This window comes from Sparus aurata, chromosome 9 (genome assembly GCF_900880675.1).
Source record: "Sparus aurata chromosome 9, fSpaAur1.1, whole genome shotgun sequence".
NCBI lineage: Eukaryota > Metazoa > Chordata > Actinopteri > Spariformes > Sparidae > Sparus > Sparus aurata.
The window spans coordinates 17,473,833-17,500,217 of record NC_044195.1 but is presented as its reverse complement, the minus strand read 5'-3'; the positions used below and the strand labels follow the sequence as shown (position 1 = coordinate 17,500,217).

The window sequence follows — 26,385 nt, the reverse complement described above, 5'->3', positions numbered from 1 at the left end:
TGTCATCTTTGTTTCACAGGATAATAATTGAAAACCTTTTTCAATATAAACCATTAAGTACAGCCATGGATATAATAAATATAAATCAAGCACTGTAATTAAGCTGAGATGCTTGTGCTTTGCTTTGATATCTTATTTCCATGACACTTTGTACTTCTACTGAAGTGCATTGACAAGGGAAAGATTGCATTTTTGCATCACAATTATCTGACAGCTGGAGTTGGTAGTCATTTAGGATTTTTGCATATAAAACAGCGCTATAAAATGTTACACTTTGTTGCAGATGAAATTACCCAGCAGTATCTACAATTATATCTGAAGTGATTTGTCAATTAACTAATTATCTGATTGAATGTAAATTAACATTTTTTAATGTTTTTTTTTAAACGCATACTGTACACGTCAAAGATTTCTTGGCTGTGGCTTGCCAAATGTGAGGACCTGCTGCTTTTTTCCTAAAATTCACACAATAACTTAAAGGCGTCTTTGTACTTGTAATGTAATGTAATGTACGTTATTTATACAGCCCTTTACAACAATCCTTTCGGTGTACCAAAGTGCTTTTCAGAAGGTAATAAATAAAAGAATAAATAAAAACAATTGAAAACAATAAAAACAATTGAAAACAATAAAAACAGTGAAAGCAATAAAATACAGCAAAATCAAATAAGATAAAAATAAGATTAAAAAAAAAAAAAAAAACAACTTTAATGAGGTTTGTGCTATCAGTTGTGTTGATGAACTGTCATTCATCTGAACAACTCTGGTGAGGAAGGACACTGATCATAATAATCATTAGTTGCAGTCCTATACAACATAGTTAGGACTAGCTCTACCTCAACCAACGATAACCTTAAATTGCTGCTTAAACATCAATGCATTGGTATCACATATAATAGCTACACACTAACAGGTGGTATTTTTAACATTACTTTCACTTTAAGTACATGTTATACTAACTGTTACCTAAACCGGCAATAGACATTTTCTTTTTGCTTTCACATGTCATTATCAAGTAAATGGTGATTGCTTTGGAATAACATCTGCATGTAGAGTGGTTCTCTATAAAACCTCACATTCACTGTGCTGTTCTGTCTGCCACCGGGCATGAAATCTCCCAGGAAAATGAAGCTGACTGGCGATCAAGTCAGGCTGGCAGCCTCCGAATGTTTCTGTCTGCTTTCACGTCTCCATTATGGACTAAATGAATGAATAAAAAACGGCATGTTTTGTCCCGTCGGCTGTTTGTAGTTGCTACTCTGAGGTAAACACTGCCAGCATTTATACCACTTGGAATTGCTAGTAAGAGAACGTGTTTCCATTTTAAGCGACATTAAGAAAGCAGGGCTTTCATTTGTAAGGACGTGTTTTTACAGTGTTGTATTTGCACTTTTACTTAGATCTGTATACTTTCTCCACCGCTGTTTATTTCATTTGGTGAGCTGCTGTTACAGGACATGGTGGCTATCTTCGTGTGGTGATTTTTTTTTTTTTTTTTGCTTCCTACTTTTGTTTTGGTTCTGTGTGCTCTGAGGTGCCTCTCACAGCCCATCTAATCCCAGTTTAAACACTCTGGTCTTCTCTCTACTGGCTGCCAGATTGTTTTTATCAATTGCTGTGGTATTTATGGCTAAACGACTCGTGCAACCACTAGTGACTTTTTGCTCCTGCGACTCTTTGTTGAACCTTATGTGCAATTGTTGAAATCTCCTCGTCATTCCTAGAGCCTGTGTGACCTCTGAGTTCCAGCTCCACAGCCTCCTGCACCTTCTGACGCAAGACAAACTCCTCTGTGCCTCCATCTCAGCCTCTAGCTTCCAGTACCCCGAGCTTCAGCTACACCACCTGCTGTGCCACTCGCCTGAGCCATCATCTACAGCCCTTTCTCCTGAGCAAACCAATGCATTCCTTTAAACCTTTCCCCTGTCTCGGTGTCTGCTTTCAGGTCCAGAATACCAACCTACAAATCATAACAACTGTCACTATTAACGGAGACTCAGGTCTGAAGCTTTAGCTCTATATGCTATTATATTACACAAGTATCCAATAGAATGGAAGTTTTAGTTCTTTCAATGCACTTGCTCTCTCACTCGCCCACTCATGCGCCCTCTGTCTCTCTCTTCCTTTTGTAGATGGTTCAATCTATTTTAAACATTAACACCGCTGAATTCAATTATGCTTAATAGAATCGCCTGGTCACTACATTCTGAAGCACATTTAGCCCTCGTCGGGAGAAGGGTCGTCGAGCCCGGTTGGATGAAGTGCGATGCGAAAGGGAGCATCAGCTCACCTCTCTGGTCAAGTGTGAAGATGTGAGATGTATCAGTGTTTTAACGCACGCCGGTAAAAGCATGAAAAAAAAAATACATATATATATATATTCTAGTCTATTTGTGTAGTCTGACTTCGAGCCATTGGCTGTCCGCTCACTCACACGGTGTGTTAGGCGAAGGTTTTTTTCTACCCAATATTTTATTTATGAGGATTTTTTTTTTTTTTCACAAAGCAAAGGATATGTTGCTGGCTTGAATTTTCATAAACAGCGAGGTTGTGGCTGGCTCCAGTTACCAAGTGAAACAAATCACCTAATTAAAAAGAAATGAGCCGATAGAATCGATGCAGATCACTTCCAATGTGGTGACACGTCTCTCTGGAGAGAACAACAACAACAGCCTGTAAACACCGGTGCAACAGGGCTGCGAATAAAGCGGTGGCAGTGTCAACCAGTTCACTTATACATTACTTAAAGTCTCGCTGTGCACATTGTGAATGTGCAGGAGGGAAAAGCTCCATCACAGGTGTCGACTACCTGTCAGCGCGAAAAAAATGATAATGACACGTGGGGTGTAAACTGCTGTGGACGATATTCATCACCGCAGCATGCGACTGATATTCAAATGACCTGAGAGGAACGTTTCTGCAGGCAGCCTGATAAATAACATCAAAAATGGTTAAAAACAGCCCGCTTCTGAACATTCTCCAACAAAAAGAACAACCAACCAATGAGCTTTTAAACAACACAAAGTCAAGTAAACACTTTTAGAGTGATCATCTTAAAACAGATATCCAGTGATTTATGCAGACAATGTGATGCTCCATATATCCCAGAGGACTCGGCGCGTGGGTCGTGATTATGATCAGCGTGGAGATTCTCAGGTGCGGGAAAACAGACTGACAGCTGTTCATCAGTCTTTTCATGCTTCGCTTAATTCAAGTAATTAAAACCTAATCCCGCTTTTAATCTCATCAAATTGCACATGGGCGACTTTTTTTAAAACACCGGTTTATCTAAAGAGGCAAATCAGCATTTACTACATATGAATCTCTACATAAGAAATCTGGTATTCGCAGAGGATTTATGGGAGAAACGCATATGATATACTGCTTAAAAACACACTATAATTAGCATCTGTTTCAGTAATTAACGCCCTGAGCGAGTCTTGTCTGTGAGAGCAGAACGAGGAGAGGTCAGCAAGGATTTGTCCTCCAATGGGAACAAAAGGATTTAAGGCTGGCTGTGCTCAGCAGAGCCCGTTTAATCTACTGTATGATTTATTCAGATTTGATTTGTACAGTGTAACATTAAGGAAGAAACACTGATTACACACTGACATTTTAGCTCCGTTTCGTGAAACTATAGCCGCTGCGTGTCAAACCAATACTTAGCAACACAACAGATCGATAGAGATTTGTGTCATTATTAATAATTAGGGGGACGCCCTGGAACCGAAGCTATATTGGTTCCAGGAACAACACCTTTCCAAATGAATCTGAAATGACAACGTGAGACCGGTGTAATTGACATTGGCCTTTTCGGAGCCCGGAGTCACCTCGTGTTGTAATGAAATTTCTTGGTCATATTTTATTTGCTTGTCTAATTAATTTCTCGCTTCGGGGCGAGCAAAAACAAACACATGCACAAGGACGTTTGATCGGTGGTTGTTAGCAGATATCTAAAAAATATCCTGCATATGCATTCTTTATGCCACTGGCCTCCAAAACAAAAAATAAAAAATAAAAATTGCAAAGAAATTAGAATTAAATGAAAACATCCAAAAAAAGAGACAATGTAAGCAGCTACTTTTTGCTGTTTTTGTGCAGTACAGTGGCTGAACAACTGGCGAATAGCTTCACAGACATTGTGAAACATTTCACAGGAATATAGCAATGCAGCTGCTCTTCAAACACACATCTGTCTCGGCTTGCCTCTGGCAGTGCCAACAACAGCGACTTTCTGCCTCACACTCACATCATGGTTAAATGAAGGTGAGGCCTTGGTTTATGTGAACTGGCATGCTCCTTTTTCCCCCTGTTTTTTTTTTTTTCACAAGTTGGAATTTATTCAATCGGAGGGTGTTATTTCCTGCAAGTGGAACTGTTGGAGAGAAGGGGTTGCAAGGGGAAAATCGTTGCTATCAGGCGCACAGCCCTCAAGGTTTTAAGGATTTCTTGCTCTTTGGTTGGATTAGTTTTTCGCCTTCCCAATATCTTGTCTTCTCTGGTCAGTGAAGCAGGTGTATGATGTTGGTCTGAATGGATGGCATAGAAATCAAGATGAATATCTTAGCCTGGAGTGTCTGTGTCGGGACTTTCAGGTATTTCTCACGATTTCTCTCTGAGCTCTTGAGCAAAAAGGTCCTTATTCTTTTTCAGCAAGCTGATATGACCCAGTTTAAGTTGAGAGGACGGCTAAGTGGCCAGATAAGTGACATTAACATTTGGCATTGATTGCAAAACCTGACCTGATAAAGGTTAAATTAGTTTTGATAATACGATATTTTTGGTATGTGATGATCATTTTTATGTGTTTTTCAATGACAATCTGATTAGATCATGTCTCTGTTTTTGATTGACTTTTTTAGCTGTCATTTTTATTTACAGTGTTTAAAACTGAGGTCTGCTGAAACAAGCCATGCCCGCTAAGCGCTGAATTGTAGACAAGTGGACATGTTTCAGCTTCTTGAAGACATTTCACCTCTCATCCAAGAGGCTTCTTCAGTTCCAACTAACCACAGGGGAGTTGCAGGCTTTTACACTCTGTGTGGGAGTGTCCTTACAGAGTCGTGGGACAAAAGGGCAGTGTGAATGGGGGTAGTGTGAGCAAACACTAGCAATCATAGCTGATGTTACTAGGCATTTGCTAAAATTAGTTGTTACAGCTGACATTAAGTAAGGTTTTTAAGCTGTTTTCAGTGTCAGAATTAAAAAGAAATCAAAGTTCTTGCCCTATATGGTGTCCGAGTAATAATCATTGACTGTTGTGTATACAAAAATGACACATTCATACTGTATGGTTCATATCACCAAACTAGTAATACAGTAGAGGGTATTACACATCACAATAGTCTGTCCATCTGTTCTAAACATGAAGGAGCCTTCCTGATAATTTAACACCAAGAGCCAATTCAATACCTTCTGTGTGGTGAGACCTGGAGCTAATTGAAAATCCTTCATCCATAATGAGCATGAAATGTCAGAGACAAAAGGTATAGAACTGGCATTTAATCTACACCGGGGAACAATAATCCGATTGACATGGGTCCTGATGAAGACAGAGTGAGTGTTGCTCTGGGTTTAATGGCAAGTTGTCAAAGCTGAGTGGAGCCATGACAGAAATGTATCCTTTGTTAGCGTAGTAAATGTAGACATTTCTCGCCGGACTGAAATGCACTCGGTTGATCTGTGTAATCTCACTGAAACTCAAGAAAAGCATAATATATTCGTAGAGGCACAGACTGAGTTTGAGCTGGTATCTTCTCCCTCTCTCCGCGTGGGTTTTTCCAAAGAAATGCAGCAAAGGTGAAAAGGTGACTCTTAAATGTCTGTAGGTGTGAATGCAAGTGTGAAAATCTGTTTATATGTGCTATCTCACTCAAGTACTGCAGGGCGTCCCTCTGGCAGCCCACACGACCCTGAACAGGATAAGTGGTTTTTAAATAGATGGATGGAGATTAACATTACAATACATGCAAGCACACTTAAAGCCAGACTGACAGCTGAGATGAATTTACTGTAGAGCCTTGGTAAAGCTTTCATTATTGCTGTTACAGCTTTTGATGTTGACATGTTTGTCTTGTTTGATTGCTTGTTGAAGGTAAGCTGTGACAGCAAGCATCGCTAGGCTTTAATTACAACAGAGGCAACAGTAACAGCAGACTTGCAGTGGTTTATCTTTGGTACAATTCTATCTTTCCGATGTATTCAACATGGGATCGTTTCTTTGATATCCAGTTCTCTTAATTATTGGTTATTCTCTGTGTATTGTTTTCGTACCCTAACCGCTAACCCGTGTTGCTGGTACACTGCAACAGTCATGCATTTTTGTTTTGTTTTGACACACGTCTAAAGTCATAACACACACAGTGTTTGTGATATAACCTCTGGGTCTGGCCCTTCAAAATTAATGAACTAGTTGGATTCATTTGAAATACATAATTGGGTCAATGACTGACAAAATATCCAGGTCACATGTTTGCAAAGCGGACACACCATCATCATTCCTCTTGACATTCAGTGTTGTAGACTTTCCTGATTTCTCTTGACTTGTTAATAATTATTTTTATTATCTTACCAAATCGTGCACTCTGGAATAATGAAATGTCATTTTGAAGTATGGTGATTGTAGAGCAATCACAATGGATTTCTTCAAATGGATTTCTTCAGTCACTATCACAGTCATTAATTCATTTTTGTAACAGGTAAATTCTGTTGGAGCCAAAATGTGGTCAGGTTGTGTAAGTGGGAATGTTTGGAATCATCATGATGGACCTGTTAACGCATTTTCAGTGATTTTTCACCTAATGTTGAGAGTCCTAACATCACCGCAGACACCTATGAAAGGTCATGTGTTTCTGTGGGAACACAAGCCTGGAAGAAGCTCTGTCTATGTCCCTTTTCACTCAAACAGCTCTCTCACAATGATCTACATTAACTAATAAATAAAGTGAATATTAAACAAACAGAATACCGAATACGGCTGTAGCTCAGTGGGTAGAGCGGGTCGTCTAGTGATCGGAAGGTCACCAGTTCGAAGTGTCCTTGAGCAAGATACTGAACCCCAAATTGCTCCTGATGAGCAGTTGGCGCCTTGCATGGCAGCCTCCGTCATCAGTGTATGAATGTGTGTGTGAATGGGTGAATGTGGCATGTATTGTACAGCGCTTTGAGCTGTTGACTGGAAAAGCGCTATAAAAATGCAGACCATTTACTAACAATAATGACGGATCCGTCAAACAAGTGCACAAACAAACTGAATACATGCTGACAAAAGCAGCTAGCTCACCCTGCTACCGTACATCAGAGCCAATGTGGGCCAACTCGGGTATTTAGCCACTCCCGGATGCTGTTTGATCAATTTCTGACTGAACTGTTTTTAATTTTTAAACTGAAAACAAAAGTTAAATGATTCAGTTCAAAACAAACATTTTCAATGTGCCCCTGTGTCAGGAAAGACCAAATATGGCCGCATGTTGTCAAGTAAGTGATCAACAGAGAGAGACATATTACAAATCAGCTGAAATCCGCAAACTGACTTCTCCTGAGATTTTCAAAAGAGACCTAATCACCCATCTTTTTAATAAGGCCTATCAGCTCTGGATCCAGCCCCATCAAATCAATCCACTTTTCTATTCTTTATCTTATTTATCAAAGAAAACACAGTAATGGTCAGAGAGAGCGACATCAGATACCAGAACCTTAGAAATGTTCAGACCCTTTGAGATAACTAAGTCTTAGATCTTTACACTGGCTTCCTGTCTATCAAAGAATAGATTTCAAAGTCCTGTTGTTGGTTTATAAAGCATTGAATGGTTTCGGGCCAAAATACATTTCTGATCTGCTGCCGCGTTATGAACTATCCAGACCTCTGAGATTGTCAGGTACCGGTCTGCTTTCAGTCCCCAGAGTCAGAGGTAAACATGGAGAAGCAGCTTTCAGTTACTATGCGCCACATATTTGGAACAAACTCCCTGAAAATTGCAGGTCTGCTCCAACACTCACCTCTTTTAAATCAAGACTTAAAACATTTCTTTTTGCCACTGCTTTTAACTGAAGCAATTCAAGTCTTTGAACTGCATTATGACTCTGACTCTACAGTCTTGTTTCTTTTAAAGCTTCCCTATTTTAGCCTACTTGTTTTGATGTTTGTTTCTTAATGTTTTTACTGGTCTTAAAATGCTATTTTAATTTTTTATTTTTTAATGCAATTTTTAATGTCTTTTAAATGAAATTTTTATGTCTTTTAATGTAATTTGTGTGTGCCTGTAAAGCACTTTGAGTTGCCTTGTGTCTGAATTGTGCTATACAAATAAACTTGCCTTGCCTTGCCTTATATGTATTTTTTGTTTATCCATTTATTCTTTGTTTTGTTTGTTCCACTTTGTTAAGTGTCCTTGGGTACCCTGAAAGGCGCTACATAAATTAAATGCATTAATTATTATTATTATTATTATTATTATTATTATTATTATTATTATTATTATTATAAAACACATCACATGTCATTAAGAGAAGTGATAAAGAAACCCTAAAAATACATCCCAAATAAGCCTCTAAATTAGCCATGTATATGTGCACTATAACTCTATACAAGAGTATTCAAGCTAATAAATACAGTCCTGGAATATATATAAAGAATAATTTTCATGTTAAATATATAGTTTGGGGGAAGAAATTGTAATCAGAAGAGAAACTAAATACACAAACTAAATAAACAAACTGTCTTTGTTTTCATGACTGAAAAAACAAACTGATGTTTATATGTGGCGGACCCTGCCACCTTTCTAGCTTCAAACAGTGTTCTGGGGACCTTATTTTCCTCTCAGAACAGCTTGTTTATTCAGTTATCGGAAAAAAATATATTTTTGGGTTTGTCTTATTACCTCATTTATATTGTAAAGACTACATACTGCCCCCATATATAATAATGTTTATTCTTTGTAGCAAGATGGAGTGAGTAAATAAAATCTTCAATTATGTTTCTATTTCATTGTCATAATGGTGGAAGTACATCAGCAGTACACACAGTTGCTGAAGTTGGTGAAGTTTAATTGTCCAAATAACCCTAAATATACGCTCCATACATCCTCATTATACACCGAATTGATCATTGCACAAAACATCGCCTTAAGCTGTTCAGTCTTCCTCAGTATTTGTCCCTTTGCTTGAAACCGAAAGAAGATCTAACAACATTTACAGGAACATTTTTGCTCTCAGACCTCCTTCTGCAATTCCACTGTCTTCTGTGTTTCTTGAAATCTGCACCAGTTGATGCTTTTGCCTCGTTCAGCGCAGTGAAGTATTCCATTTGATTCCCACTATTTGTGGGGCTTTGCTCCAACTCTTGTGAGAATACCATGATGCAATGGAAATGACCGACCCCAGAGTTTACAAAGTGCCAGAGAGCAATGAAATCTGCATATATGCTATTCCAACGTTAATGATTAATGTGTGTATACACTCCACAACATCCCTGCTTTTAGGGGAAACACGTGCCGGAATCTGTCAGTCTTGTCCTTTCTCCCTCCGCACTGCAGCTGCTCTGCCCCGTGCTTGATGAACACATAGGGGCATTCAGGCCACCGTGGATCATTCATGAAACAGATCTGCTGCCACGTCGACATTACTGAATGCATGTGTCCTCAGCAGGCACCCCTAGATCTTGCTTTCTTTATGGTCATTTTCTGTATACTCACAGAAATATACTGCCAGACACCGCGGATGAAGGTATTGTATTATATCGTCACTTAAATCTGTTCGGAGGGCTGTTGTACAAGTACCCTTGACCTCAGCGGGTAGCGTTACCTGATATAAAATGTAAAGCTGTCCTATCAGCTACACTGTCATTTTTTTGAGGATGTATGATACGTGATCATGTAGTCATGTGTTTGTGTATTTTGCCTCTATTAAATACATTTTGGAGGAAGAATCATGTTTAGATTGACATTAAAAACAATGTTGTTATCCACTAAAATCTACCACCTTGCTCAAAGGGCACGTCTGTGTCAAATTCATCTCTAGAACTCCATTGTGTTGATTTCAACATAGAATCAAATGACTACAGTTTCTGTGGTGCTGCTGATCCCACTGTGAATAGACCCTCCGCCCTGGTATTATGATTAGAACACCTTTTAATGAAAGAAACTGATTTGAATACATGGTCCTAATCATATTCCACAAAGGAAGAACTTAGAAGGTGGTCTAGGATGGAGCTGAAGTGCTCAATATAAATATTCCTCTAAGACTCACTTTTTAATTCACTCCGCTCCTTTTTACATTCCAAAACCTTGGTTTGATAATAAACAGAATGTTTTCTTCCTTACTGTGAAAGGACAAAAAGCCTTGAATTAATCAGAAGAACACTAATACTGCCAAGAGATAGAGTGGGTCTTGGACTCCCAGATGTATACCCGTACTCCCTTGCATTAAATACCAGATATCCCCTTTATCTAAAGCAGATGGTAGATTAGATGCAGCAGTCTGCTATAGGACCAAAATAATAATTGATCTCTTCATCATCATCGTCTTGTCTCTGTGTTCCACTTAGGAAGCTAGATTATGGTATTAATGAATTCTTGTGTGATGTATAGTCCAGAAAAAATTAGCATCGCAGGAACTCTTTCACCATCCTGTCCAATATGGCACAATGCAGCTTGTAAAGCAGCAAGGAATTGGCATGATATTTCACAAATGGTAGAGAAAGGGGAGATTTTATCCTGTTAGAAGGACATATAACTTGAAAACAAATACTTTCTTAAAAAAAGGCCCAATTTGAGGGAAAATAATACTTGAACTATAATTATGAGACAGATAAACACTTTTGTCTCAGGTCTGTAAACAAAAAAAAGGATGTTAAATCATTCCTTAAATCGCAGCATTCAGACTCAGCCGTTATGGGAACACGATTTAGGGGTTTCATTCACCTCTGCAGAGGGGGAAAGAAAAGCGTTCGGGACCCTGCAGTAATTTCCAAGCCAGTGAGATTCAGAGTTACACAATAGAAAATCTTTCACAAAGCAAATATCAACCCTTTCAGGCTTTCAGGAAAAAAAAAACAGACCCAAGCTCCTGTGATCTCTGCTGGCATGGTTGTGGACAAGTGGGAACTTTGATTCATTTGTTGTGGCACTGCCCTGCAGTCAGCTCCTTTTTAGGCAGAAGGGTTTCACTTGGTTTCAGTAATAATGAATATATGTCTCTCTCTTTGCTGCACAGGGCTGCACCAAGGTAAAAGGGAAGGAAAATAATATGCTGGGTGGTTTTGACTGCTGAAAAATGATTTATTTACAACCCTGTTTCCCTGAAAGTTGTGATGCTGTGTTTAACATAAATGGGAAAAAAATAGCCTATGTAGTAATATCGCTTATACAATCATGTCAAAGTGATGACCCTCGCTCCAACCTTGCTTGTGAATGACTGAGCCTTTCAAGGATGCCCCTGTCATACCCTATCATGGTGCTATTACCTGTTATCAATAAAACTGTTTCCTGTGGCGTGTTCCAAACAGGTGTTTTTGAGCGTTCCACAACTTTCTCAGTCTTTTGTCGCTCCTGTTTGAAAAAGTGTCTGGCATCAAACTCAAAATAAGTATTTATTTACTATTGCATTAGTACTCAGAGACTAAACAAAGTAAATAAATAAACTCTCTCTGTTTTCATGACTGCGTTAACCTTAAAGGACAACACAATGTCATAGTGTTTTACCTTGTTTATATGTGGTGGACCCTGCCACCTTCCTAGCTTAAAACAGTGTTCTGGGGGACCCTATTTTACTCTGAGAACAAATTATCTTTCTTAAATATTTCTGAGTTTGTAAAATTAGATTTTTAAGTTTGAATTTCATATCCAAACCTACATACTGCCCCTTTAAGCTCACCAGATCTAGGATCACATCAAAATACACCTAACTACATACCTGATAAAGAAAAAAAAAAAGCCCTATATTGTAACGTTAAACAAAGTGAGGAAGGTTTTCCTGGATCTGATCCTTTATCAAGATCTACACCAAAAGTCAAAGGGGTCTAAGCTGGGCTGAGACCCATCATCCATCTAAGTTCCATGAAAATCTGTTCAGTAGTTTTTGTTTAATTCTGCTGACAAACGAACCAACAAACAAACGGATACAGGTGAAAACACAACCTCCTTTGCAGAGGTAAAAATCAAATATAATTATGAAATTAATATTTAATTGTGATGCATTGTACTGTATGTTATCTATCATTGTGATGCCAGGTCATTGTACTGTTCTGCACTCTTTGTTGTTGACGCTGTTTTTGTTTTGTTTTGTTGTTTGATTTGTTTCTATTCTTTATATGTCTACCATGTATAAATGTAAAATTGTAAGAGCTCTTTGAAGCTTTCACCCTCTTTGAGCTGCTCATTGTTTTGGTCTGCTGGTCCACATAGTCCCAGTGGCTCTCACAGAGACTGGCACGAAACTTTGTGCAGCCGCTCCAAGGTCATAAGCTTACACAAGCTGGTTGTGCGCTACATGCCCAGCGTAAGATGGCCGAGTGCCAAAGACAACGAGGGGCTGGTGAGGATGACTGAACATCAAGAAAGCCAAAAGCAAAGAAAACACAGAAAAAACAAAACAAAAGACAATGTTTTCTCAGAAAAATCAGTTTTAGAAAGGGAGTGAACACTAGATGTGGAGTCACCAGGTGCTTTGACTCTGCTGGATGTGAATGTAGGCATTTGTTTGCCAACATGCACTTTTTAAGAAGGCTCTGTTGCTGTGTGTGTTTCTGTCCCACAGTGGTCAAATATCACTTTAAATCCCAATAGAAGGTAGTTAGAGCATCCTGAGGTTCTGTTTAGGATCTGACTGCTTTGGTTTTGTCAGGGCCAAGACTTAGAGTGATCACGGAGAATGATAATCCAAATTTGGAAAATGAAAATCTAAGTGTCAAAATTTAGAGTAACCAGTGATAGAATCTAACTTGCTCAATTTACCCAATACATTGCAAAAAAACAGTGAACGGAATGGAAGTAAAAAAGCGTCTCAGCACTAACCTTAATTTAGAAATGTTAACTCAAAAGTTTTTGCTGCATGACATTTAATTGATATATTTGTGCAAACACCCCGGAGGGCTGAATGAGTCATGTAAAAATATTTCTACATTTCACAGGAAGCCAAAAGAGATTTTTTTTTTCTTTCAAAGAAGAGGTAAGAAAACAATGAACCAAATAATTACAAAAAAATCTGCTTAAAAAAAAACAACGTCTTTGTAAGTCTGCTGCATCAGATTTTCTTTATAAAAATGCATTTTTAGTAGTGAGCAGTGGAATTCCAGTGTTTTCAAAGCTCCTCCTCTCTGTTTCTCACAGCAGCCTGGTCACGTTCTTCACTGTCGGAGCCTTCGTTCAGTTCTACAGGACGAGCCTATCTAAATGACAGCGGTACTCATTTGTGTAAGGCATTCGATGAAATATTAAATAAATATATAAATGTTGCATTCATGTTTATACTTCTTGTGTCTGAGCTGAACAAGTTCTTATTGAACTTCTCTTCACAAAACCTGACACTCCCTGTAGTGCACTTCTGCCCTATTACAAGTCCCCATTTAGCCCAGCAGGAGGGCAGAATCCCATGAATAAAATCTTTCTATTATGCAGGAAAATGTTGATAAAAGAATGACAAATAAAGCACCTTTTTATCCGAAGGGGCCCACTGCGTGTCGATGGAGCTGTTGTTGTCAAAACATGATAACAACGCAGTGCCAGCTGTAACCTCGCTTAGAATAGAAAGGAAGACATGACAACATAACACACCTATTTCTGTAATCCTGCAGATCTACAAGGTAAACATTTTAACCTAAGCTTCCTCTACATTATTTATCATATCAACGCATTTTGAAATTTTGAAGAAAACCACAGTAAAATTATTTACTATACATTTGAATACATTCTGCATGCTTGGGATGATAGAAACACCAAACATAATGGAAGCAAAGACAGGCTGTAATATTTGAATCCTACAAGCATCTCAATAACTAATTGTGAAATTTGGCATCCTGGAAATTTCAGCGAACCATGTAAATTCAGATCCATGGTTTATGAAGACTAAAACTTTTCATGTGCTAAAACAATACTAATTCATCAACCTAAACATTACACATTTTAAGATGGTATTGATAATCTTTACCAACTTAACGTGGAACATCTCACCCTCCCACTGTTCGTTCGTTTTCTTTTCCGCTTTTCCGTGAGGGTCGCGGGATGTTGCCGCTTTTTTATCCCCCTGAGGGGGTTGCGGGGCTTACTGGGGCCAAATGCAGTTCTACTCATGGGCGAAGGCCAGGGTACACCCTGAATGAGTCGCCAGCTCATTGCAGGACCCTTACTGATCGCAGTGGCTGCCACACAGGGTGCCAAATGCACATCAGGAGCACTTCTGGGGTTCAGTATCTTGCTCAAGGATACTTCAGCATGTAGCTCAGGGGAGCCGGGGATTCGAACCAGCTACCTTCCGATCACTGGTCCACCAGCTCTACCCATTGAGCTACAGCCGCCCCCCACGCCCATTGCATTCACATCAAAACACCGCTGTTATAACATGGTTGACAGTTTATTGCATTAGCTAACGTGACGTTGTGGGGGTGGAGCTGGACTCTTTGGCAGCAGTATCAGACAGGAGGATGCTGTCGAAGGTGCGGGCGATACTTCAGCATGTCTCTTACCCTCTCCACAACGCTCTGGTCTAACAGAGGAGCACCTTCAGCCAGAGACTGATTGCTCCTAAATGCACCACTGAGCGCCACAGGAAGTCATTCTTACCTGTGGCCATTAAACTGTACAACTCCTCCCTCTGATGATCAGACTCACTTGGCTATTTATAAAACAACACAAACAAGATAACTATTCATTCTCATTTAACTTATAATGTTACAACCACTTCATTGTATATTGTATATATTTCAGTTTGTATACTATAGGCTACTATTTCATTATTTATTTGTATTTTATTGTCTACTTTGATATTTTATTTTATTTAATGTCTACTTCAATATTTTATTTTATTTACATCTTCATCTTATTGCTTGTTTCCATTCATACTGCATTTCTATTTCTTCTTTACATGGAGCATTGGAACAAAAACAATTTCCCCCCGGGGATCAATAAAGTATTCTGAATCTGAATCTGAATCTGAATAATGTTCCTAACGCTAACACTAGCAAACTTAAATATTGCCAATGCTAGCTAACTAACCTTAAAATCGCTAACGCTGTTAATGTTGCTAACACTAGCTTACATATGTCGCTACTGCAAGCTAATGTCATCATTGCTAACAGTACTTAGTAAATGTTAGGCCAGTATAGTACAGTTTAATAGCATACTATCGAGCTTTGAAGCTAACTTTAGTTGTGGCCAAACCGTATAATTACATCGTCATGTGATGCACTGGTGCCCAAGATGTCTTTTCCTAACAAGCTGACATGGTAAAAGAAGCATTTCTTCAACGGGGGATACATTTTATTGAGCATCAGAATGACTAATTTTACTGTCATAATTTGAGCCATTCTGTCCAATAACATTTGTAAAGGCTAGAAGAGCCGCACCATTAAATTAGCTTGTGCCCATTTAAGTTTGCCGGGTGCTAAGCTGGAAGTTAGCTGGCTCAGTCAGCAGAGATTTCTAGTGTTCACATCTATGGGCCCCACAATGCGGAAGTTATGCGGAGGCCTCCAGGTTTAAAATGAAACTCTCTCCAGAAAGCAACCAAGGCTTTATTTGTGATTGAATATGAGTCCAACCTTCGTGTAAAAGCATTATTACGACGAAAGAGGCACTTTTAAGATTTACCATAGTTTCGTTTTTCGGGCAAGCTAATTTTCAATGGAGTGCGAGGGCACTCCTTCGCTAGCATCAAAATTTTGAAGGCCGCACTCGGGGATCGACACTTTTTGGCACGACGGCAGCACGCCGGAGATGCTACTGCTAATGTGAGTTGTCCAAAAACCTTCTTTTTAGTAAACTCTGCGTATACAAACAATGTTCTCAATGCTTGTGTTCATGTGTAGAGACCCTGTTGATACCATGAGCAAAGTTTCATGTTGTGTTGAGCCTTCTAAAAGCCGTTTCACACCGGTGCGATACGAAAATGTGGCACGGATTTGCGGAATATCCTGGCAGCAAAGTTCCGCATGTAAAGCATGCACATTGAGTCCGGTGCGAAATGTTCGCATTCTTGTGCTCTAATTTCGCACCAAACGAAAAAAAGTTGCGGTTCATTATCTGACAGGAGTGCTCAAGCTCTTCAGCACCTACAGAGCCGGCTAATAACAATAGAAATTGGCTGTGTCCTTGATCAAGCATGTGTGTGTTGTTGTTTTTTAATGACTCAAAATAATGACTGTATTTCAAGCTTGAAAACGTGCATCTCTCTCCTCCCTCCATTGTTGTGTGTGCTTGTGTCGCTGCGTGGTGTTACACGTGAGTTATCCTCATGCTGAAAACGTGACTTGTCGCACGTGTCACATCACTCCCCGAGACGCAAGAAGAAAGCAAAAATATATATTTTTACTAAGGAAACTGACAAAAATGATAGTAACGCACAGGGACTTGAATAAGTAACTTTAATCTGATTACTGGTTTGGAAATATTAACGCGTTAGATTATTCGTTTCTGCAAAAAGTGGTAAGATTAGAGTAACGTGTTACCGGCATCACTGATTGTGTAACTTAAGTACAACATGGAGCTTGAAGAAGAAGAAGATGTAAAGAAAAAAATAAAAACAGGAGAATTAACTTTGAGCAAGTTTGGAGGTAAGTCGGAGGTGTGGAACCATTTTAAACAAATCATGGGCACTGATAATAACGTGTCGGCTTTGTCGAGTGCATTAAGTGTGGCACTTGTTGCATTATTCATTAAGATAATTCTAAACATATTTCTGTGGTTCAAACAAAATGGAATTGTAGTTGAGAATGTCATTTATAACAGCCCATGTATTAAAAAATAAATCGGGCTCGGGCTCATAATTACAGTTAATGGGCCGGGCCGGGCTCGGACACAACGTGCACAGGCTCAGGCTGGGTCGGGCTTAATTTTTTGGGCCCGACCTAAGCTCCAGCTGGGACACCAGAATGATTACACTTTCGCTCATTTTATCAGATAAATCGTTTGCGTTGTATGATGTCACTTCCCGTCTACAAAGCAAGCGATTTCATTGGTCAAGCGTGTAGTTTCGCAGACGGAATTCTGACACTTGAATCCCATTCTGCATCTAAAGCAGGAGGATTTAAATGTCTGTTATTTCCCTTTTATTTTGATCTGCATTCAAATGCTAATTTTTATATAAAGACAAATACTTATTTGCTCACTCATCAGCTAGAATGAACTCTCACACATTTTGTACCTCAGTTTTTCCATCTTTCTCACAAGACAGTTCCATTTGTCATGGAGTTAAAAACACGTTGATAAAAATACAAAGCCCAAATGAATACATATTCACTGACACAATTTTTCTTAAGTGTGTTCTCACAGATTTCTTCACAGCAATGAAATGCGATAAATCATGTTTAGCACGTAGCCCTAACTTTAGCTTTTGTTTGAAGTCAGAAAAGGAGTAAAACACCCACATCAGATATTCAAAGCACCTCTTAAGAAAATGATTCTGTTAATATTTGTATGATAGATTTAGCAGAATAAATCTCACAAAAGACCTGAATAAGAATGCTAAAATAAAATGATGTATTTCTAGACATATGATCAGTTCCTACACTGATGACTTGTGTTGTGTTTAAGAGCTCCTTTAATAGATGTACTTAACCACAACATCCCATCTACAAAGCAAGCGATTTCATTGGTCAAGCGTGTAGTTTCGCAGACGGAATTCTGCAGACGATAAAGTGGCTCCGGATTTTTTTTTGGCCGCACGAAAGTTCTGCCCCGGTGTGCAAGCTCCCATTATAACCCATGAAATCGTTATTTATAAATTTCCGTGCGAATAATCCGCACGGAAATTCGCACTTGGTGTGAAACGGCTTTTAGTGTTTTAAAAATAGCGATTTTGATACTAACGTAAAAGTGCCCCTGCACTCCATTGAAAATTAGCTTGCCCGAAAACGAAACTATGGTCTCTTTCAGCGTAATTATGCTTTTACACGAAGGTTTGACTCATATTCAATCACAAATAAAACCTTGGTTGCTTTCCGGAGAGAGTTTCACTTTAATTAAAACCTCCTTGCTCTTGACAGATACCACATGATACAAGCAGCGTGATAATTGTGGTCTCTCTTTACCTTCATAAAAAATTAACATGAAAGTGCCTGAATGATTTCTCTTTCAACACTGTTGTTTTGTTCTTTTGTGAGCACGCCAGACAAAAGGTGTACATCTACATTATTGCTAAATTGAATCCAGTTAGTCCCTGCAATGTACGAATACTGCTTGCGGCTATCCTCCGATTCGACCATCTCTTAAAAACAGCTTTCAGCTCATTGTTTTGCAGTAGTTTGCTGGTTCTAAACATGCCACTTGAAACATTATTTAACATATATATTATTTTTAGTGCAAATGAAGAAATTAGTCCCATTCACTGAGGAGCCATACAAGACACACACCCAAGGTATACATATTTATAGAAGACATCTAATTGGTATGATGGTAAATGACAGAACAGCAGGACCCAGGTGAAGGAGTCATGCTTGACAAGACTTACCAATGTACAGGTTCCACTCTGGATCTAGATCAGCTTGATTAGCCAGACAGCCCTTCATGACATTCAGGCAGTAGTTCTTACAGGATTTAACTGCTGGCATGCCCTGACAGTAGGGGCAGTACATCATCTTGGTCAGCGCTCGGATGCATGGTGGAGTACTGCTCACCTGCAAGAGCACAGAGAGTGACAGTGGTCGTTAGCACAAGGACAACACGTCTGAAGACACTTGAATCCCATTCTGCATCTAAAGCAGGAGGATTTAAATGTCTGTTATTTCCCTTTTATTTTGATCTGCATTCAAATGCTAATTTTTATATAAAGACAAATACTTATTTGCTCACTCATCAGCTAGAATGAACTCTCACACATTTTGTACCTCAGTTTTTCCATCTTTCTCACAAGACAGTTCCATTTGTCATGGAGTTAAAAACACGTTGATAAAAATACAAAGCCCAAATGAATACATATTCACTGACACAATTTTTCTTAAGTGTGTTCTCACAGATTTCTTCACAGCAATGAAATGCGATAAATCATGTTTAGCACGTAGCCCTAACTTTAGCTTTTGTTTGAAGTCAGAAAAGGAGTAAAACACCCACATCAGATATTCAAAGCACCTCTTAAGAAAATGATTCTGTTAATATTTGTATGATAGATTTAGCAGAATAAATCTCACAAAAGACCTGAATAAGAATGCTAAAATAAAATGATGTATTTCTAGACATATGATCAGTTCCTACACTGATGACTTGTGTTGTGTTTAAGAGCTCCTTTAATAGATGTACTTAACCACAACATCCCAGCTCCCCATCGAGTTGTTTTTGGTCTGAACCACAGGATTACTTTAGTTTGGATGAAATTTAAAGCAATTTATTAGTTGCAAGTAAATTCTTAGTGCATTTGTAGATGGTGGAAAACAACAAGACAATGAGCGAGTTCAGGCCACTAAAGTGAGCATTTGAATTTGTTTCATAAATTGTTTCTATTTTTAATCCAAAAATAAGCGCCACATTAAACAAATCCCTAAACATAAGGGTTTTTTTTAAAGGTTTTCCATGACCGATGATCATTTTGGACAGAATGCTTACAAAGAGAAAAATGCACAGAACTAGAGATTCTTAAGTCCTTTTTAGGGAGAAGCCACCTATTGAAGCATTGTGGCACAAGTAGCTGATCCAAACTAAGCTTCGGCTCATTCTGGCTCTTTTAAAGCTCAGTGCTTCAACGGATAAGAACAGAGAATATTTTATGTGTTCACATTGTGAAGCCCTCTTAGGCCTAAATCAAAGATTTGACCATTGGCTGAATCAGCTGTTTTCTGGCCACATGCCGACACTGTAGGAACCAAAGTGCAACCTTTTATCACTGACCATCTGTTTTTGCCACGTGCCAAGCAAGTACACTGACATAACAGATAGCAAATACAAACCCTGACTGTGTGACCTGCTAACTTTAATGATTTTTGGGGGGTAAATTCTAAAATGCGTACTGAACTCAACATTTGCATCTCCAGCACTCAAACGCTTGCTCCCTGGAGCCCTGTCAAAATGTCTGAAGTGAAGGCTCCTGGGTCGCTGCTAATGGACTTTTATTCTGTTTTCCGTGAAGCACCAACAAGCATCTTATTAAGCATCAGAAATCCACATTTTCGGATTAAACAGACACAGCATGCAAGCACTTATTGATGCCTCTTTTTGTTTACGAAAATACAAATTATGTCCAAACACTAGTTGTTTTTGTAGACAAGATGCAGACACGTCTTCTGACGACATCTACCTCATGTTACATGCACTTATCACATGTTGCTTTGGACAGAAGCTTCTGCTGAATTAAAGTAATGTAAAGAATGTGAAAAAGGAATTGCCTTATGTTATTGCCTTATGTGCCTGGGTGAAAAACTTTTCAAAACAGTTACAAAGTGATCTGCTGCAAAACGAGGACAATACGGCTATAGATGCTAAAGAGAATACTAAATAATCAGATGTATGAATATAAAAAAAGAGATGAGAGCAGTCCACTAACACGAGCAACATAATAAAAATAAAACACAATTTTGCCTGCCTGAGAGGCCTGGACAACAAAGCCTCTTTGTGACATACTGTGATTTTGGACAAGCTTAAAGACTAAACAAGCCCTGCCAAAAGATGTCAAGCACCAATTAGGCTTTCGGGGAATCAGCTGAGGGGCCTGACCATGCAAAGTGTTTTAAAAACAAGCAATAATATCTCAAAATCAGAAAGATACGTGCAGCGCAGCGATGATTGGCTTATTATGGTCAATTCAACATTTTCTCATATAGCCCCTAGAGTGGATATTTTGCCTTGTAAGATCAGAGTAAAGTGAGCTACAGTACAGCCTGGGGGAGACAAAAAACATGGATGACCTTCTCTTGGCGATGTGTGTGAATGTTTGATGTGCCTGGATCCCTTCCTCTCTCTAAGCCCAGTGGTAAGTGTCATAAAGAGAGGAGAGGAGATATTTTTCCTATAGCCCCACAGAGTCTGGCTCAGATAATAACAAACCCTCACACACGACTTCACAGAAGACTGCTGTGACTTGTCACATACGAACTCAACACTAAATATTCTAAAAAGTGCTCCCGCCAACAGCTATCACACCTCACACAGGTATCAGGCAGCCTCACAGAAGAGAGACAGGACTCTGTTCTCGGCAGATTCAGATGCCAGGGGAGAAATGATCACTGTTTTCTCAATTAGCATTATTATTTTTAATCATAATTATTCCGAGCATGACAAGCAGTGTGGTAGTGGCTGTTAAAGGGCCTCATCCAGATCTTAGTTTTCGGAAATTTGTATTGTTTAAAATAAATTATAATTTTTGTTTATCATCATTAATCACATCAATTAGGGATTTGGTATTTTACAAAAGTTAGATAACTTTGGTCATTCTAATAACTTTCCACAAATAAGGAGTCATGTGTCACCTTTCCTCACATTTTAAGTTCTGGGAATCTTCCAAATAATTATAATAAATGGACTTGTTTTTCACTCTATTGTATGAATCTAGAAAATCCAATTAAGTGCCTGCATGAATGATTCCCCCTGTGACACTTACGATGACCGACTTGTTTGTTCTGCCATCTAACGGTGCCGCCATTGCTGTGATGGCAAGTCGTGGTGACTCAGTGTCTGCTGCTGCCTGCTGACAGGGACAGTAGTATGGGTAGTTGGATTGATGACGTCAGACAGCGCCCCCCAGTTAGTGATGAGGGTATGTTATGGATGCCGGTCTTAAAGCAACATTATGTAGAAATTGACATGTGTGTAATTTGGCGCTCTCCCACAGTTACTGAGGGCAACACCACTGCGGTAAATACAGATCCCAGGTCTGTAACAATTTGTCAGATGTAATCTAGGTGCTAACTACAAATAAAACTCATTACGTCATGATAGTGTTTGTGTAGAAAACTTGTAAGTTGAAGTAAACATGTATTTAACGCTGTGATCTGACCCTCTCATTGCAGTTACAATAGGCCAAACAGACAATGTAGAAAAAGAGGTTAACACTGGTTAAACTGTTTAAAACTGGTCACTTGCAGAGGGTCAGAATGACTAATATTAGTTTAGCAGTTACTATTGATCCTCTTCTGGTGAACATCTTGGTCATCTGCACATCCAGGGAACCTACGTGAACTGTATGGTCTCACACGGACGCACTTTTTCATATAGGCTCGTGTAATTTACATTCGACTGCTGTTGGAGCAACTGAGAACTGCACAGGCACATTGTTTCACAAGTAACATTGCATAAAAAGGGTTAAATGACAAAAATGATTTGAAATGCGCAAAAATTGAAAAGAGACGGCATCAGAGTAATTTTAATGATAAAATTACAGTCCACTTTCGGTCAGTGTTGGGATGTAACTAAGTACATTTACAAGTACTCTACATACATGTAAGTACATTTTTAATTTTTTTTATGTACATGTACTTTACATGAGTGTTACCATTTTCTGCCACTCTATACTTACGCTGCCGAACATTTTGGGGCGAATATTGTTCTTTTTACTCCACTACATATTTTGGATAACTTTAGTTACTAGTTACTTTGCAGATGACATGCTGCATCAGACTAGAGGTAGCGCATTTACAGTCTATTCATACATGTAAATACATATATGAAGAAAGCACTTTTACTTTACCTTCATCACCAGATACTATTTGGTTCATATGGATGACTTTCACTTTAAAAAAACTAAACTTGACTTCTTTACTTTTTCTCGAGTATGACTTTTGGGTACTTTTTACAACACTGCTTCCTTAGATTTGTGTAAACACCCGCAACTTAATGAGCAATACTGAAACATTTTCATTTTAAAAAAGTTGATGCACATTCGCGTTAACAGAAACACAGCACAGTGCTGTTTGCACATTTGCATCTGTCAGACCCCTTGCCGTGTTATTACAGCGCGTGCACTCAGGTAACAAAAGTTTTTTTTTAAGCTACCGCAAGAATATAAAATAATATAAATAACCAGACAGATGATTATAAGATTTTAATCACTTCAAAGAAACAGAAGCAGACGTAGTGTTTGGGTAATGATCATGGTGAGATGCAGACTCCAAACACGTCTTCCTGCTTCTTCAAAGTTCCGCTGGATCTTGTGTTTTGTCAGCTAAGCTGTGAAAGGAAAATAAAGCACTACAACATCTACTTTTATTCAATATATATCTCAGCAGCTTTAAGCATGGGTGTCACATCTTAGAGGCGCTGTGCAACAGTCACCTCCAGCGGGGTGTCTTATTCCATTATGCTTACACCCGAGCCCTCGTGATGAGTTTATACCCCGAGGGATCAAAGGGCTGCAGTCCCAGACACATGACCTGGATCTCAGGTCTCACTGAAATGTCAAGAGGGGACGCTGGGACATGCTGGCTTGTAAGACGCGCGGGGTGTAACTCAGTAAATGCATACTAACAACACATCGTCCATGGCAGCTCCTACAAGAGCCCTAACGCTACTATTGCCGGGGGGGGGGGGGGGGGGGGGAAGTTGACACACACACACACACACACACACACACACGGCGAAAGGGAACATGGTGAAAGTTTACAGAGTGCACGAGATTGAATGTTGGGTTTCTGTCTCCTCCACAGGTCTACCTCCCCGTCTCCTATGATTGAGGGCTACAATATTTTCATTGCCTTCTGTTTATGTACTCTACAGCAGGTCTATAAATATTTATAATAGTGTTGATAATCCAATCTATCTGATATCAATACAGTAGTGAAAGGAAACCAGGGTGGCTGGGGATTTGCGGCGCAGTGTTTATCTTTGCTTCTCTCATCCCATAAGAAGGCGTGCAGAAACAGCCCTGTTGTTGTCGAGTGTGACTAAATCCAAGCCTTAGCCCTCTTGCTTTTCCCTTTAATCTTACTTTGTACATGATCAGAACTACACACACTCCCAGGGCAGTGTGATATACTGCAGAAGCTGCATTAAGATTACATCGCATCAAACAGAAAACTGAGGCAACACATGATTAATGGCGCCTGTATATACAGGGTGAACAAATATCAGGCGATAGAGCAATAAACCGTGATGGCAGGAATTTCTTTTTCTCCTCTTTTTCATTGTTTCTCCTGAGCAAATTCACATAAACATTCAACACTGCACCTGAACAACGCACCTTGAGGCCCAAACTTCCCGAAGACAGGCGCCAAGAGAGAACACATTAGATAGAAAAGTATCTTGGAGGAACTTGTTCGTGCGGAAAACCAGGGGGAAATGTGTGCTTTCTGCATAAACACCACACAAGACCTTGGGCCTGTTGCGAATTTGTGCAGGATACACAGCAAGTCTTAATTTCAGCTCAGGCCAAATGCTGTTTCTCGACTGGATCGGGAAGTGAAATCAGTCAAAATATGTTTTTGGTTTCAGGTCTGTAATAGACAGAAGAAAGCATTTAAAGGTGCAATCTGTAGTTTTAGAAAATAAGAAATTAAAACTAAAAAATGTAAGATTTACAAATTCATAAGGTAATAATACAAACTCAGACATTTATTTATTTGTTTTAACTAAATAAATAACTAAATGTTTAAACTAAATAAATAAACTGGGGAAATTAGGTCCCCAGAGCGCAATTTAGGTCCCCAGAACGCTGTGTGAAGTCAGACAGGTGGCTATACTTAAAAGACATATAAACGAAGTAAAACAGTATGAAATTGTTTTGTCCTTTGATGACAGTTTGCTAATTCAGTTTCTTCAATAGTGAAGATCAATGAACGAGGATCTGTCTCTTCTGATTAAAATTTCTTCCCCAAAACAACATAGTGCACCTTTAACCGGGTCTTGGTAAGCATTTTTACCTTTGACACTCTCTGGGCCACCTCCCGGCCGACAGACAGCCCTTGGACAAATGTGCGTGCAGCGATGAATGCCCTGGTAACCTGAGCCTTGAGCTTCCTGGGCACGTCTCCAAAGGGCTTGAGCTCCTCGGTGTACTTGCTGATACACTCCAGATAGTCCTCAGTGATGACATACTGGGAGTTGAGCAGTGTGAACATACGCTCCAGCAACCGCGACCAGAAGTCATTAAGCATTTCCTCCAGGTTAACGTTCCCCCCCGTGTAATAGCGCTTCAGCTCAGCGAAAAGGTTCTCGAAGACCGCCGAGTTCTGCATGTAAGGCTTGCCGTAAGTCCTCACAAACATCTCGTGCAGGGACCTCTCTGTGTTCTCCAGTAGCTCCAGGAAGAATTCTGGGTGGAGAAAAAAAACCCAAAGGAGATCAGCGTTACTTATCATTTTCTTTCATGTGTGACCGTGTTGGTGTAGATTATGCTGCACATGGCTTACATGTAGCTTGATAAGATGCATTGGGAACCTTGCCTAAATTTGAGATTAAAACAGAAATGTAGCAAAAGTACATTAAAAGTGTCAGATTGTGAGATAGAACACTGCTTAAAAAAAAAAGAAAAAGGAAAGAATGTCGGAAGCAAACACGCCGACAACCAAAAAATACCAAAATAGCAAATCAATTATGGCTGCTGATGTTGATTTCATTTTGAAGAGACTTCACAGCTTTGTTGATTCTTATCTCCGGTAAACCATGGTTGACATTGGATTGGGAGCCTTCCTCTTGTATTTCTGGAAAGCAATAAGCTCTGTGTTTGCCAACTATGAGGTCTGCGTTGTCCATATCTCACCTGTACACCTGAAAATACATCCCTGTACTGAGATAGAGACGAGATGACTTCCTATATGCAGGTTTGCACTGGGATACGGCCCCTTATATAGCAAGCAGAAGGCGGAAGAAGACGAAGCGCGATAAATAATCCTTAAATATGATTAGAATTCCACATTGCTGTTTGTCTGCATGCTCCTTTTTAGGCTCCGCTTGTTGTTTGCCTCGAGACCTCTGTGACTCACCAGAAATTGGGATGAGATGATAATAGTTCTCACCATCTGGTATCCATAATGATAGTCCTGTCTTTCAACGGCCGAGATTAAAATTTAAATGGGCTTCAAAACTCTGCACATTTAACTGCAAAGTGATATAGTTCAAGACCTTTCAGAGGAGACTCCAGTCCCATAAAGCACAGTGGAGACTGCCGAAGGCCTTTTATATTCCTCAGTTATTGTCTTTTATAGGGTGATATGTCCAATCCAAGGCTTTAAAGCAGTATTAATTGATTTTTTTTGGCCACTTTGATGCAGCGAAAAGGGCTGTGGGCACATTTAATATTGACATATTATCACCTCATAAA

The 26,385-nt window shown here is 39.3% G+C and overlaps 1 protein-coding gene across 2 annotated transcripts in view; it reads right to left on the bottom strand.

The window, feature by feature from the left end:
• LOC115588337 (glypican-6-like) overlaps positions 1-26,385 on the bottom strand; it is a 117,969-nt gene that overhangs the window by 50,687 nt on the left and 40,897 nt on the right. For both annotated transcript variants that reach the window (XM_030428875.1, XM_030428876.1), the window contains exons 3-4: positions 24,986-25,377; positions 18,658-18,823 (exon numbers count right to left, since the gene is read on the bottom strand). In XM_030428875.1, the coding sequence (XP_030284735.1) occupies positions 18,658-18,823; positions 24,986-25,377 (558 nt within the window). The remainder of the gene's footprint in view (positions 1-18,657; positions 18,824-24,985; positions 25,378-26,385) is intronic.